At 47.1% G+C, this 13,135-nt stretch overlaps 1 protein-coding gene across 1 annotated transcript; it reads left to right on the forward strand.

Moving 5' to 3' along the window:
• Positions 1-1,156: 1,156 nt before the first annotated feature.
• On the forward strand, positions 1,157-10,296 carry PRXL2B (peroxiredoxin like 2B). The gene is made up of 7 exons (XM_037881373.2): positions 1,157-1,381; positions 2,924-3,128; positions 3,257-3,308; positions 4,130-4,193; positions 4,804-4,879; positions 7,908-8,026; positions 10,107-10,296. Exons 1-7 carry the CDS (start codon positions 1,319-1,321, stop codon positions 10,131-10,133), a joined length of 606 nt encoding a protein of 201 aa, XP_037737301.1. The 5' UTR covers positions 1,157-1,318; the 3' UTR covers positions 10,134-10,296.
• Positions 10,297-13,135: the final 2,839 nt, after the last annotated feature.

Raw genomic sequence — 13,135 nt, forward strand, 5'->3', positions numbered from 1 at the left:
GAGAAAGGAGCTAAGAATTACTGTACTGCTATTCAGCACTGCCCTTCTGAGCAGCAATTTGTCTCACTGTCGCTCTAGTGATCTTCGCAGAGGGAGAAATATCCTTTTGACTCAGAAGTTATTTGGTGGTTAACGCCAGGAAGCATAGTTTTCAGGAAGGAGTTCCCTGAGCTTTATCTAACTCCTCCCCCCCCCCCCCCCCGCACGCATGCAAATTTCCAGCGGGCGCAGACGGGTTAAACTTCTAACCAAGCCCTGAATGATCTGCAGGATAAAGTGCAAGCGCGCACGGATTATTAATAACCGTGCTCAGGATTTAACCACTCTATGTGTTGCTATTTCTGTACCCCAGGCATTGCACAGACCCCTTCATGCAACCTTACAATGCCTTTGCATCATCTCACCCTTGCTCTGGACGGGTTCACTTCTGGCCCCTCTCATTACACACACCCTTCCATGCACATGCTTTGCAAAACTTTCTACCTCTTAACTCTTGCACACCCTCATTTCAGTCCCCTGTAGATTTTGCACAAATCCTTCTACAACTACCTTCTGCATGATTTAGGCACGACACCCTTATTTCCTTTTTCCAGAGGTGCTGCGCAGAGCCCAGTAGCCAGCGCAGTCTGTATCATCGCCAATCTCCTGCATCCCTCTGAGGACAGGACAAGAAGCAATGGGCTTAAATTGCAGCCAGGGCGGTTTCGGTTGGACATTAGGAAAAACTTGCTAAGTGTCAGAGTGGTGAAGCACAGGAATAAATTGCCCAGGGAGGTGGTGGAATCTCCATCACTGGGGATTTTTAAGAGCAGGTTGGACAAACACCTGTCAGGGATGGTCTAGATAATACTCAGTCCTGCCTTGAGTGCAGGGGACCGGACTAGATGACGGCTCGAGGTGCCTTCCAGGTCTATGGTTCTGTGATCCCCCCCCCTGCTTCCCCCACAGGACATGGCACAGCTCAGCCTCTGTGCAACCTCTGCAATTATTTCTCCATTCGCCCCTTAGTCCAGTCACCCCAGCCATGCATTGCACAACCCCCCTGGGCCTTTCCCCCCTGCAAACGCTCCCTGCCCTGCTAATCTTTGCACCCCCTTTCCTCGCCCCAGCCCGCCCCTCCCCTTGAGGCGGACCCGCTCTAGCCCCGCCCGTACGGCCCCGGGAGGCGCTGATTGGCTGGTAGCTCCTGCATCGCGATGAGAAGGGCGCGGCCCCCTGCCGGCCGGGTCACGCGTTGTCTGGCCCAGCAGCTGCTCGCTGCCGGGCGGGCGCTATAAGAGGCCGGCGGGCGGCAGGGGCGTTACGGGCGCAGCTGACCATGGCCGCGGTGGATCTCGCCAAAGTGGGAGCCCACTCGCTGAAGCACGCAGTGAGCGGGCAGGTGAGCGGGGTTGGGGGGCCGCCCCCCCCCTCCCCGGGCTGGGGCTGTCGTGGGTGGGGGCGCCCCACGGGTGGCTCCGAGAGCGGGGAGTACGCACCTCTCCCGGCCCCGGGGAGCACGGCTGGGGGGAGAGGGGTCCCCGGGAAGCGAGCCTGGGGCTGGGCCCTGAGCTAGCACTGCCGGGGGGCGAGGGGGTCGCTGGGTTTGCCCCGGGTTAGGGTCAGTCCAGCCGGTCTCCTTCCCGCTGCCAGCCGTCTCTTGTCCTCACTGCCGCGTCTAAAACGTGTTTGAAACCCCTTTGAAGTAGGGGGGCGGGGCGAGAGAGACAGACAGACAGACACCCCGTGAAAATGTTTCATACTCGGTTATGAAAATGCTGCTTGTTTCTTGATCACCCTAGACACCTCTGAAATCTCTTTGCTACCATGTTGCTGTGGTTGGTGGAGTTTTTTGTTCATCTGTTTGCACAGGCCACAGCCATCTTAATTCTCAGCCAGCTGTACCTTGCTTTGGCCTACTTTAAAACTAGACTGATGAGTAGCAAATGCAGCAGGGAGTGATCTCCCTTTAGCAGGGCTGTGATGTTGATCATGTGTCCCTCATAAACCTCAGCAGGTTCTGTTAAATGCCCTCTTTGATGGAGGTGGGTGGGTGGTTCTTGTTTTGTTTTTCAGACTCCTAATAATTAATATAATAATCTCCTTGTACCTCAAGTGGAAGGGACACAAGTCAGTGTAATAATAACACTTCCTGTCTAAAAAAGAAAAAGCTTGCCTTGTCCTAGTAGTGATCATCCCCCAAACTCTGCTTTTAATCTTTTAGAGAGAAACCTCATCAGTTTATCTGCTACTGGACAGATTTTCAAAAGAGCTCAGTTCTCATTTAGCCCCACAATATAGGCCCTGGTATCGGCAATGCCCAGCTCCCACTGAGAACTCCTGTTAATTTGGCTCCAGTGCTGGGGGCTGTGTATGCTTGACCATCGGGCCTCTCCTGTATAGGCCTTGTCAAGGTTTCCTGTGCATAGTCAGGTTTCAGAGTAGCAGCCGTGTTAGTCTGTATTCACAAAAAGAAAAGGAGGACTTGTGGCACCTTAGAGACTAACAAATTTATTTGAGCATAAGCTTTCGTGAGCTACAGCTCACTTCATCGGATGCATTCACTCATGAAGTGAGCTGTAGCTCACGAAAGCTTATGCTCAAATAAATTTGTTAGTCTCTAAGGTGCCACAAGTCCTCCTTTTCTTTTTGTGCATTGTCAGTTTCCTCAGTGAGGGCCTTTCACACCATGTTTCTCTGCTCCACTTCTCTCGAAAACCAGACAACGTGGTTGTAAACCACAAAGTGGGGACAGAGCTAACGATCCCTCTAATACTGTACCTGGAAACTCCTTCTAACTCTTCAAACAAACAGCCTGGAGACCTTGCCAGTGGACGATGGCCCTTGAATTTGATGAGGTTGCTGTAACCTGTAAGTTCTGCAACCAGTGTTAGGATGCTTTCCTGGTGCTGGCCCTGTGGCTACTGGTAATGCCTCTCTGTAGGTGGTGGAGCTGCGGGCCCTGTGGAGGGACCAGCCATGTGTGGTGCTCTTCCTGCGGCGGTTTGGCTGCCAGGTTTGCCGCTGGATTGCCAAGGAGACCAGCAAACTGAAAGACCTGCTGGAGAGTCACAACGTCCGCCTGATTGGTGTGGGGCCGGAGAGCATAGGCCTGCAGGAGTTCATCGATGGGAACTACTTCAAAGGAGGTAGGACTAGGGTCTGGGAACTTCCCCCCTCCAAGAGTTTCTTTTTGGCAGACTGGCATAAAACACATACTGCTGAGACAGCACATCTACCCTGGCTGTGTTAACCTCCCCTTTTTCCCCCTCCCCAGAACTCTATCTTGATGAGACTAAGCAGTGCTACAATGACCTGGGTTTCAAAAGGTGAGTGGCCCCTATTGACTTCTTGTCCCTAGTCTAAGAGAACCTCTGCCCTGAATCAAAGCAATTTGAAAGGATGTAGCTAAGATGGCTGGGGCCCATTGTAGCAGAAGGCAGCACCCCCTCCTCAGAGTGAAAAGACTGCTTTGCCCCAGTGTCGTTCAAATGGTCTCCGACTCCCGTGGGAAGGGGCTGCCACATGGCAAACTGCAAGGCTCCCTCAGTACAAACCCACCTGGGGCTCCAGCTCTTGCCTGTCGCTTCGTTACCCTGGTGACCATTAATGTTTAAGTGACTCTACTTGGTTCGAGACCTAGGCAAATATACAAGGCTTGGACCAAAACTAAAAGCCTAGGCATACCAGCGAGATCCCGAACGGAGTGGCTTCTGGCTAGCTAGTGCCAGTGTGCTGGAACTCCCTAACCACAGGGATCAGTGGTGGTGCTTAGGGTGCTCATTACAATGACTCAATTTCAACTTTCTCCTTTTTCCTCCCCTGGCTGCGGCCCCCTCACCCGGGGTGGCGGGGCTTGGGCTGCGGCCCCCTCTGCCTCCATGCCCACCCCTGCCGCCTGTGGGGTCATGTAGTTTTGTTGCCCGAAGGGGGCTGCAGTACAATGAAGCTTGAGAACCCTGGCTAATGTGACTGTTCAGTAGCAAGCTGCATGTAATGAGCGCTGATCTCTCTGAGAGTTTAATTATTGGGATCAAATCCTCAGCTGGTGTAAACTGGTGCAGCTCCACTGACTCAGCTGAATTAGAGTAGCAGAGGATATGGACCCTCAACCTTTCAGATGGCCAACATATCCTTTCTTCCCCCCCAGGTACAATGCCTTGAGTATAGTTCCTGCTGCTCTGGGGAAATCAGTTCGAGAAGTTGTCACGAAGGTGAGATCCTAGATAGTAGGAAATGCACCCTCTAAAGCAGTGGTTCTCAACCGGGGTATGTGTACCTCTGGGGGTACGCAGAGGTCTTCCAGGGGGTACATCAGCTCCTCTAGATATTGGTCTAGTTTTACAACAGGCTACGTAAAAAGCACCAGCAAAGTCAGTACAAACTAAAATTTCATACAGACAATGACTTGTTTATACAGCTCTATAGACTGTACACTGAAATGCAAGTACAATATTTATATTCCAATTGATATATTTTATAACTATATGGTGAGGGTACACAACTTGTCAGCAATAGTGTGGCTATGACACTCTTGTATTTGTCTGATTTCGTAAGCAAGCACTTTTTAAGTGAGGAGGTGAAGCTTGGGGGTACACCAGACAAATCAGACTCCTGAAAGGGGTACAGTAGTCTGGAAAGCTTGAGACGCACTGCTCTAAAGGCCAGGCCTGACCAGACTTGTGCACTTGCATGACTTCAATGGGTGCATCTGGGAACCTTTTGTCCCACTGGCTTGAGTGGGTTTAGAGAGGCCCTGAGCATCCTCAAGAGAAGGCCTTTGTGTCACATTTGCAATGGACTTGGGCTTTATTTTTCCCTCAGGCAAATGCGGACGGCATCCAAGGCAACTTCAGTGGTGACCTCTTGCAGAGTGGAGGAACAATAATAGTTAGTCAAGGTAAATAAATACAAATCCATCTGTCAAAACTACCAGGTAACTGGCCGTAGCTGGTGAAGGACACGTTTCTAGATGACCTGCTTGGAGCAATTTGGCTGGTCGAAGAGCCTATGCCTGTAGAAGGCTTTAGAAGCCATCACATTGAAATCCTGCCTCAAGAAGGCAAGCTCACTGGGTTGAGGGTAGGGAGGATTCGCAGCTAACTAGCAGAGTGGGGTGATGGGGAAACCTGACAAAGGGAAAACTGCTAGGCAAGCATCTGAGATCTGTTTGCTGTATCAGTTGGTCACGAATGGATGCCATCCTTTCGAATGCTTTATTTAATGGAGTCTTTCATGGTATTTGTTTAATTCACTTTCTCAGACCCTGGAAAAAGTGTGGGGTTTTTTTAGTTGTTACTACTGCCTACAAACTAAGATCCACCTTTGAGCAGGCACTGCTTGGCAGGTCCATGGCCTGCATAGTGGGTCAGGCATCTGCCTTCAGTTGTACTTGAAAGTATGCAGTTAACAAGAGTATACAAGGGCTCTGCCTGGGAGGGAAATCTCTTCTGGCTGAAACTTGGTACCTCACAAATAGTGGAGTTAATGCAGAGCCCTGGCCCATCTGTGCAATGGGAGCTGTCCATGCTGTGGTGTCTTAGCTGAACGTACTCAAGCCTGTTTTGAGATCTGACCCACCCGCAATCAGCCTAGCTTTCCTCTGGCTACAGCCCTCTCTTAGGGCTGTTTTAAGCCCTTCAAGGCATGGTGGGGTGACCACCCCGCCATACTAGAGAATACATCTTCTCTGTCCCCATCCATTCATGACTGCATAGGCTGCCTCGGACAAAGAGGTTTGATTTCTGTTTTTTCCCAATCCCACGATCTGCTCTCTTTTCTAGCCTCATGACCAAGCAGTTGCATGTTAGTTGTCCTACCTGGAGATGTCAACTTGATGCCAAAGTTGTCTGCCTCACATTCTCTTATAATTCCTCTTAATCCTATTCTCTTCTTCTATGCCTCTCTAGTCTATGTGGAACACAGGGCTTTCACCCTGCCTTTCATCTTTGCTAGTCTTCTGTTGTAGTCTTTGCTTCTCTCCAGCTCATTTTGATAGCTTTCGGTTTTGTTACTACTGTGCTTTTCCACCTCATCGCCTCTTGCTCTGGGGGTTCTAGTCAAACACCTGTCTTATGTTATTCAGGTCTTTCCTCCATGTATGTCCCAGCCATCTCCATTTTCATTTTGTAATTTCCTCTCTTTTCTGTTTCTCTTTTTTTTCCTCCTCGAGTTCTTCATTTGTGGCTTTTTTTTTTGGGGGGGGCCATCTGATATTGAGAATTTGTCTAAGGCAGCTGATAACAAAAACTTGGAGTTTAGATAGTAAGGTCTTAAGTCTCCAAGTTTAGTGCCCTATAGTAAAACTGACTTTACAATGGTGTTAAATATTCAAATTTAGTTTGGGTGGCAAGACTTTTGTTTCTCGATCAGCTTTGGTGTTACAAAGGCATGCCTGGCTTTCACTATTCTGGCTTTAATGTCTTCATCTGCTCCACCTGTTGTGCTTACAATGCTGCCAAGATATGTGAAATGTCAGACCTCTGATATGTCAGGCCCAGAAAACTTCCTAAAATATTTTTATAGCATGGATAGAGATTTCTTTCCTGGGTATCTGGCTGGTGAATCTTGCCCATATGCTCAGGGTTTAGCTGATCGCCATATTTGGGGTCGGGAAGGAATTTTCCTCCAGGGCAGATTGGAAGAGGCCCTGGAGGTTTTTTGTCTTCCTCTGTAGCATGGGGCATGGGTCACTTGCTGGAGGATTCTCTGCTCCTTGAAGACTTTAAACCACAATTTGAGGACTTCAGTAGCTCAGACTTAGGTGAGAGGTTTCTCGCAGGAGTGGATGGTGAGATTCTGTGGCCTGCGTTGTGCAGGAGGTCAGACTAGGTGACCATAATGGTCCCTTCTGACCTTAATATCTATGAATCTATGTCATTGTTTTTTCTCTAATGCTGCATTCTCCAGGTTTTAGAAGTTGGGTCCAGCTCTTACCAGCAGGTGGCAGTATGGTAGAAAACATTGTCTAAACGCTCTTCTGAAAACAATTTAACAAAACAACACCAACTGGCTAGCTAAAATGCCGCCTCTTCTACAGTAAATGGAGAAACTTTGTGGCTAACATGATGATTAGATGCTAGAGTGTAAAGCAATAGGAAATCCGGAGTGCACCTGTCCCAGCTGGATGTGTAGAATGTCTGAGTACAGTACATGCTGCTTCCCCTTTAATAAAATAGCCCTCTACGAAGTCGGAGTTCTAGCTTGAGTCTCAAGTCACAGGAGGGTCAGACGGCTCTCCATTCTGCATGACTTCTCAAAGGGGAGCTGGCAAACGCTTGTGACGAACACAGCCTGTATTTATTGTTTGCCAACCCAGTAGTGATGCTAGGTTTTGTAATTGTTGGAAACCTCAGTGTTCCTACAGGCTTTAGGAAAAGCCCCATGCTACCCTAGAACTGCTGCATCTGGAATTCACATGAGAGCGTGGGTCAGCTGGCAGACAAAGGGCTCATACACACTAGTGCTCTACTTTGGTATAACTTAAGTTGTTCAGAGGTGCTCCCCGAGTGAAGTAAATTACACTGACCTAAGCGCTGGTGTAGACAGGACTGTGTTAGCAGGAGAGCATCTACCACTGGTATAACTACCGTCGCTCGGGGAGGTGGAGTGAGTAATTTGAGGGGAGAGCGCTCTCCCGTTGGCATAGAGCGTCTGCTGCTGTAGCAATTCTAGTGTAGACCCAGCCCTGAGACTGTGAAGGCTTGAATGGGGCATGGAGGGCAATCTGATCTCTCACCCCTAAAGTGTTTTCCAGTCTGTGGTTCACTCTCTCTCTTATTGGGGTGCATGTGAGCTGATCCAGTTTTGATGTGGACGGGGCTGGCTGTCAATCAGTGATCCCTTATTAAAGGCTACATACATTTGCTGCCTTGCTGACCAATGCTTGTCATTTGTAATGTCCTTAAATCCATCCTGTCCTTTTTCAGGTGGAGAGAAATTGCTCCTGCACTTCATACAGGATTCACCTGGTGACTATGTTCCCTTGGAAACAATTGTCAAAAGCCTTGGGATCTCGGCAAGTGTTAAAGAAGGCGTGAAACCTCAGGTAAGAGCTGTTTCCTCTTATGGTGGAAACTGAGCTAACATTTTAAAAATAAAGGAGCCTGCTGGAGCCAGCTCACTCTAAATCTTACCTAGCTCTAGTTAAAATAGAGCACTGTACCAACAACAAACCAAGCTTGTCTTGAGCTTTCAAAAAGGGGACTCAATCCTTATGAACCTTTTCCTTCTTAGAGCTGGGTGGGGCTAGAGCCTGGGACTCCTGGCTCCCAGTACCTTCTTCCTCCTAGAACTCCCCTGCTGCAGTCCTGAGCCGAGTGTCTCCTCCCACTCCCTTAGAGTGTCCCCTCCAGCCATCCTCCTGCTGGTACCTGGGGTTTTCAGAACCCAAAACAGTGGTACCTTCACTGTTTCGCTCTAGGCAGTATCAGGAATAAATCCATGGGCACACAGCAATTTCTGTCTGACAAAATGATTAATACAAGTAAGCATGCTCTTATTTAAAACTACAATTAATTCAATATTAAGCACACACAGACATAAGCAATAAGTTTTATGACATTCTGGATATAGTGACCCACAGTGTGAGATGGTTTTGAGTAATCACCAGCTCTATTTCCAGAGGCCTCTTTCTGCCCAGTTTATGGGGCGTTTAGATGTCAGCTCCTTTTCCAAAGAAAAGCTTCCCTCGCACTGCTCCAAGTTATTTTTATAGGTAACTTTAATAAAACACAAAACCTATAGTGACTTTTAGTGGGTCAGCAGTCTAAGCTTTACTGGATTACCAATTTTCACACACAGCAAACGGAAAACCATGGTAACTATGCCAGCTTTCCCTTTGCTGGTTTTGTGTGAGGAAAACCTTCTAGCAGGGATGTGGCAAGGACCGGGAGATTCCCATCAGCTTGCTAATAAAGAGGATTAGCAAATCACTGGGCAGCTCTTCAGGCTAATGTTCTTTGGGAACAGAGCACAGTGTAATGCATTTTTGCCTCTTCCTAAACTGTCCCCTGGATTTCTGTAGCATTAGCTCAAATAGCCCCTTACAGCTGAGATTTGTAGGTGCCACTAATTCTTGCTGAGTGTCCCAGACTTCCAAAGAAATCAGGCTTTCCCACGTGTGGGTAGAACAGTTAGTGACACTGTGTGGGTAGGAGAGGAACAGACCAGTCCACTTTAGTGCCTTCCCCCGAGACTCTCCAGTATACGTGACTGACCACTTAGTCACCCAATGCCCTCCAACAGATTAGTCTCGTTAAGGTTAATGGTGGCAGCCTCAGTGATGCCTACTCTGATTCCAATTACCAGAGGAAGGTGCTTTTAGATGAGCAGAGCCAGCAACAGGCCTAAAAAGGGAGGTGGCGTGACTAAGCCCAGCCAGTCATCTACCCTTCCTTTGAAATCCCTAAATACTTGGCTATGCTGGCACAGACTCAAACTCTCAGGTGGAAAGATGCCCCTGTAAGTGGGAGGCTTAATAAACGTGTATGAAAAATCAAGCCGTAACATCCATGTGCTGTGGTGACTTGGAACAAACCCCTCCCTGGCGCGTGTTAATTATCACTCATAACAGCAGTTCTGGCACCTGCCTCTTCTCACCCCCCCTGCTCCTCCAGCATGCCGCCAAACAGCTGATGGTGGCAGGCAGGAGGCACTGGGGGGGGACACAAGCTGATTGGATGGGGGCACTGGGGGGTGTTCAGCCCTGTGGCCCTTTTAAATCACCTGGGCTCCTGGGCAATTGTCCCCTTTGCCCCAAAGGCAGCCATCATTGCTGCCTATGGAAGTGCACAGCTTGAGGGCCTTTGTGCTTCAAGGGAGAAGGAAAGCTGCCCAGGAAGGGTGGATTCGGGTTTGTTTGACCGGGTGGAGGAAGCATGGCTTTTGAGGTGTGGCCGGTTGGGTTCAGAAGTGGGTTCCAGGCACAGGTGCCTTTATGGAGGCCATAAGATGAAGCAGGGGTCTAACCTAGTGGTTTAGAGAAGCTAGAAGAAAAGGGGGACAAGGGTAGAGAAGTAAAAGGAGCCAAATAGTCTTGTGTAGGGCTTCCTAGGTGTCTTCCCTGTCCCACCTCCCCTTGGGCTTGAGGGAGCAACTTTGCTAACCCAATGACTGTCTCTCTACAGTGCGATGAAGAGGCCTGTACCAGATGATGGAGAGAAGCAGGGAATTTCTTTAAGCAAGAAAGAAGCTAGTGTGGTGACCTTCCCTGTTCTATCACTTCATAGCTGCTGTAATCTCACCTCACTGTATCTATATTCATACTTTTGTATAATGGCCAAATCACTGAAGTCTGAATAAATGCTCTAAAGCAGAGTGCTGTGCCAGACTGTCTTGGACAAGCATAACAAAGCTTTCCCTATTGCTCAACCTTGTAACCAATAGCAGCTAATATGGTGGCTTTCCCATTGGATCATTTTGATCAGGTGCCAGTAGGTGTGACCAAGAGTATCATCTGAGGATTTTGAAACAAGGAGAAGCTCTCTTGCTTCGTGACCAGTGCTAATAGTTTTGTAGACTTCCCCCATTAGCTTTCTTCCCTGGTTAGAAGTCCTCTTTCGACCTACATTACACTAGGAGGTAGCACTTCTTTAGCAAGTGTTAGTGGTGGCTTAACTTTATGTATCTGTGTTAACACTTCACCCTTCTTGAAGGCTTAAAAACAAAGCCTTACAGGTGACTGTGGGCAGCGTACCTGAACACCCTTCTAAAGCTGGGCCAGTGCCAGCTTTGTCAGATGGGAGCTTGAATCAGCTTTTTAGCTGAAGTTGGCTGTTGGAATACATACCCTGGGGTGCAACAGCAGGTGCAGATCATCCTGCTGCATGCACCCAGAACATAGCATGCTCTTCCATCTAATAAAAGAGCTAAGATTATGTTCTCTTCCCATCCAAGGCTGTGCACACAAGGGTCTGGTGTCTGAATAGACTCTTTACTGTAGCTTAGGTTGAAGCTACAGTAAAAAGTGGACTAAAGATTTTTTTTTCCCCCCCATGGTGCAGAGAAGTACTTTGTAGGTAAATTAATATTTAACAGGCACCCCATCTCATTCAAAAGACTCTTTGAGGAAAGCCCAGCATCCCTATCTACCTTCCATCTCCCTACCTATCCCGCACGATCTTCCTAATGATGAAACTTTAACATTAGCCCTGAATAATCCTTATGTTCCCAGAAAAACTCCAGACCATGAGCTTTTATGGTCATTAAATCCAGGCTCCGAGGAGCAAAGGATGCCAGAGAAAGCCTTGATGCCTCCCTCCTTCTAAAGCCAGCATGCATTAGCCATTGGGTCAACTATTTGCGTTTAAAGAGCCATATTCTAACTGCAGACATGCCCAAGAGGAGGAGTCTCATGGTGATGATGGAGTTTAACCTTCAGCTGTCCTTGTTATTTTCTGTTGCATGAATTTATTGCAATAGGTTTCCCACTCTGGAAAATGTGTGTAAGTGGAGATGGACAATAGTCTCTTTATTTGTCATGTTTGTTCTACCTGCAACCATACACACATGATTAAATAAGCTGATTTGTCAGAGTGCGAGTGCTTTACACTCCTTTGTAACCAGTCATTTAATTAAAAACAGTGTAGAAATAGGAAACACTCAGACCTGCTTGACTAGTGTACACATTAATGATGCACATTTAACTATGATGTAGGTTAATTTCCTGTGATCACAGCAAAACATATACAGCATCTTACCTGTCAACTTGAGGGTGATACTTTATTTCTGCTGTGCTCTAGCAATGCATAGCACTCTGCAAAGACCAGGTCCCTACCATGAAGCGGTTACAACTTCTGAACTAGGACCAATTGCAAACCTTGCCTAGTCATAGTCTTGACCTCCTCAATAACACAAGCCATAGGCTTCCCCCAAATAATTCCTAGAGCAGAGCTTTTTAGAAACATCCACTCTTGTCAGAATATGAATCTTAAATTAACCAGAATTGCATGGATGATGCAGTATATCAGCAGAGCAGAAAAGCACTCTTCTTTGAAGATGGTAGAAGCCTAAATCTTAAAGAAGCAGTGAAGTTTTTTTTAAACTGCGAATGAAAACACTTTGCGAGCTGTCATGATGCAGAGCTGAGGCTTCTTCTGTGTTTTGGTGCTATACCAGTGTCTTGACCTTTGTATAGGTATAGCTTTCTAATGGGGGGGAAGAAGAGAAATGGTCTGAAATACATGGTCTAGAATGTCTTAAAATGGGAGAATAAGAGATCTGGTTAACTTTTAGACTGGCTGCCTGTTATATGGTTCCAATTGTATATTTAGTGTCACAGTGCTGATTAGAAATGGAATCTAATTTAATATACACTAGGCATAAGAACTGTATGTTAACTGAGGAGTTAACAAATATTATCTTGGTGCTTAATTTTAACAAGCGAAGGGGCTATCCTTCCTGTTTTCTTCCAACTAAATCACCTTTATGGTGTTAAAGCAAATGATTAATCTTAATTGAACATCCAACTGCAAGAAAAAATGACATCCAGGTTCCTAACATTAAGGGTAATTGAAACTTGCCAAATAAACACTTTTTTTTTTTTTTATACTGGTAGGTGCATGCTTCACTTTAGCTTCACCACACTCAGTATTTTATCATCTAAGCTAATTGAACAAGCCCTGCCTCACTGTGGAAGTGACCAAGTGCCTTCAGCTCCTAGCAGACAGGCAGTAGATGTGTTGTGTTTAAACTTCAGTAAAACTCAGAGGTCCCCAAATGCTTTCTTCTTGAAAACAACCCAGGAAAGGTTCTGCACCTGCAGCTGTCATTTCAGTAAGTAGACTTTTTAGGTCAGTGAGGAAGGTTTTGTTTTATACATCCTAGAGTAGGCTATGGGGGAGGTAAATTTTTCTTTCCAAAAAAAAAAAAAAAAGCTAGCAAAGCTTGTTTCTAGACTCATCTGTTTGGTTTTATGCCTCTAGACTCGGGGCCATATTTTCAAAGGTCTCTGGCCTTTAAAGCCCAGATCCTCAAATATATTTAGGCTCCGAACTTGAATCGATTTTTTTTTCCACTGGAAGTTAGGCACTTAAATGCCTCTGAAGATTGGCTTATATCCTACCAACCTCATTAATGGTTTGAATCTGACTGTAATTTTCATTTCAGTGTGTTACATAGCCCATTTAGTTCTAAACACTCCAGCTAGCATTATACA

Source organism: Chelonia mydas, chromosome 18 (assembly GCF_015237465.2).
Source record: "Chelonia mydas isolate rCheMyd1 chromosome 18, rCheMyd1.pri.v2, whole genome shotgun sequence".
NCBI lineage: Eukaryota > Metazoa > Chordata > Testudines > Cheloniidae > Chelonia > Chelonia mydas.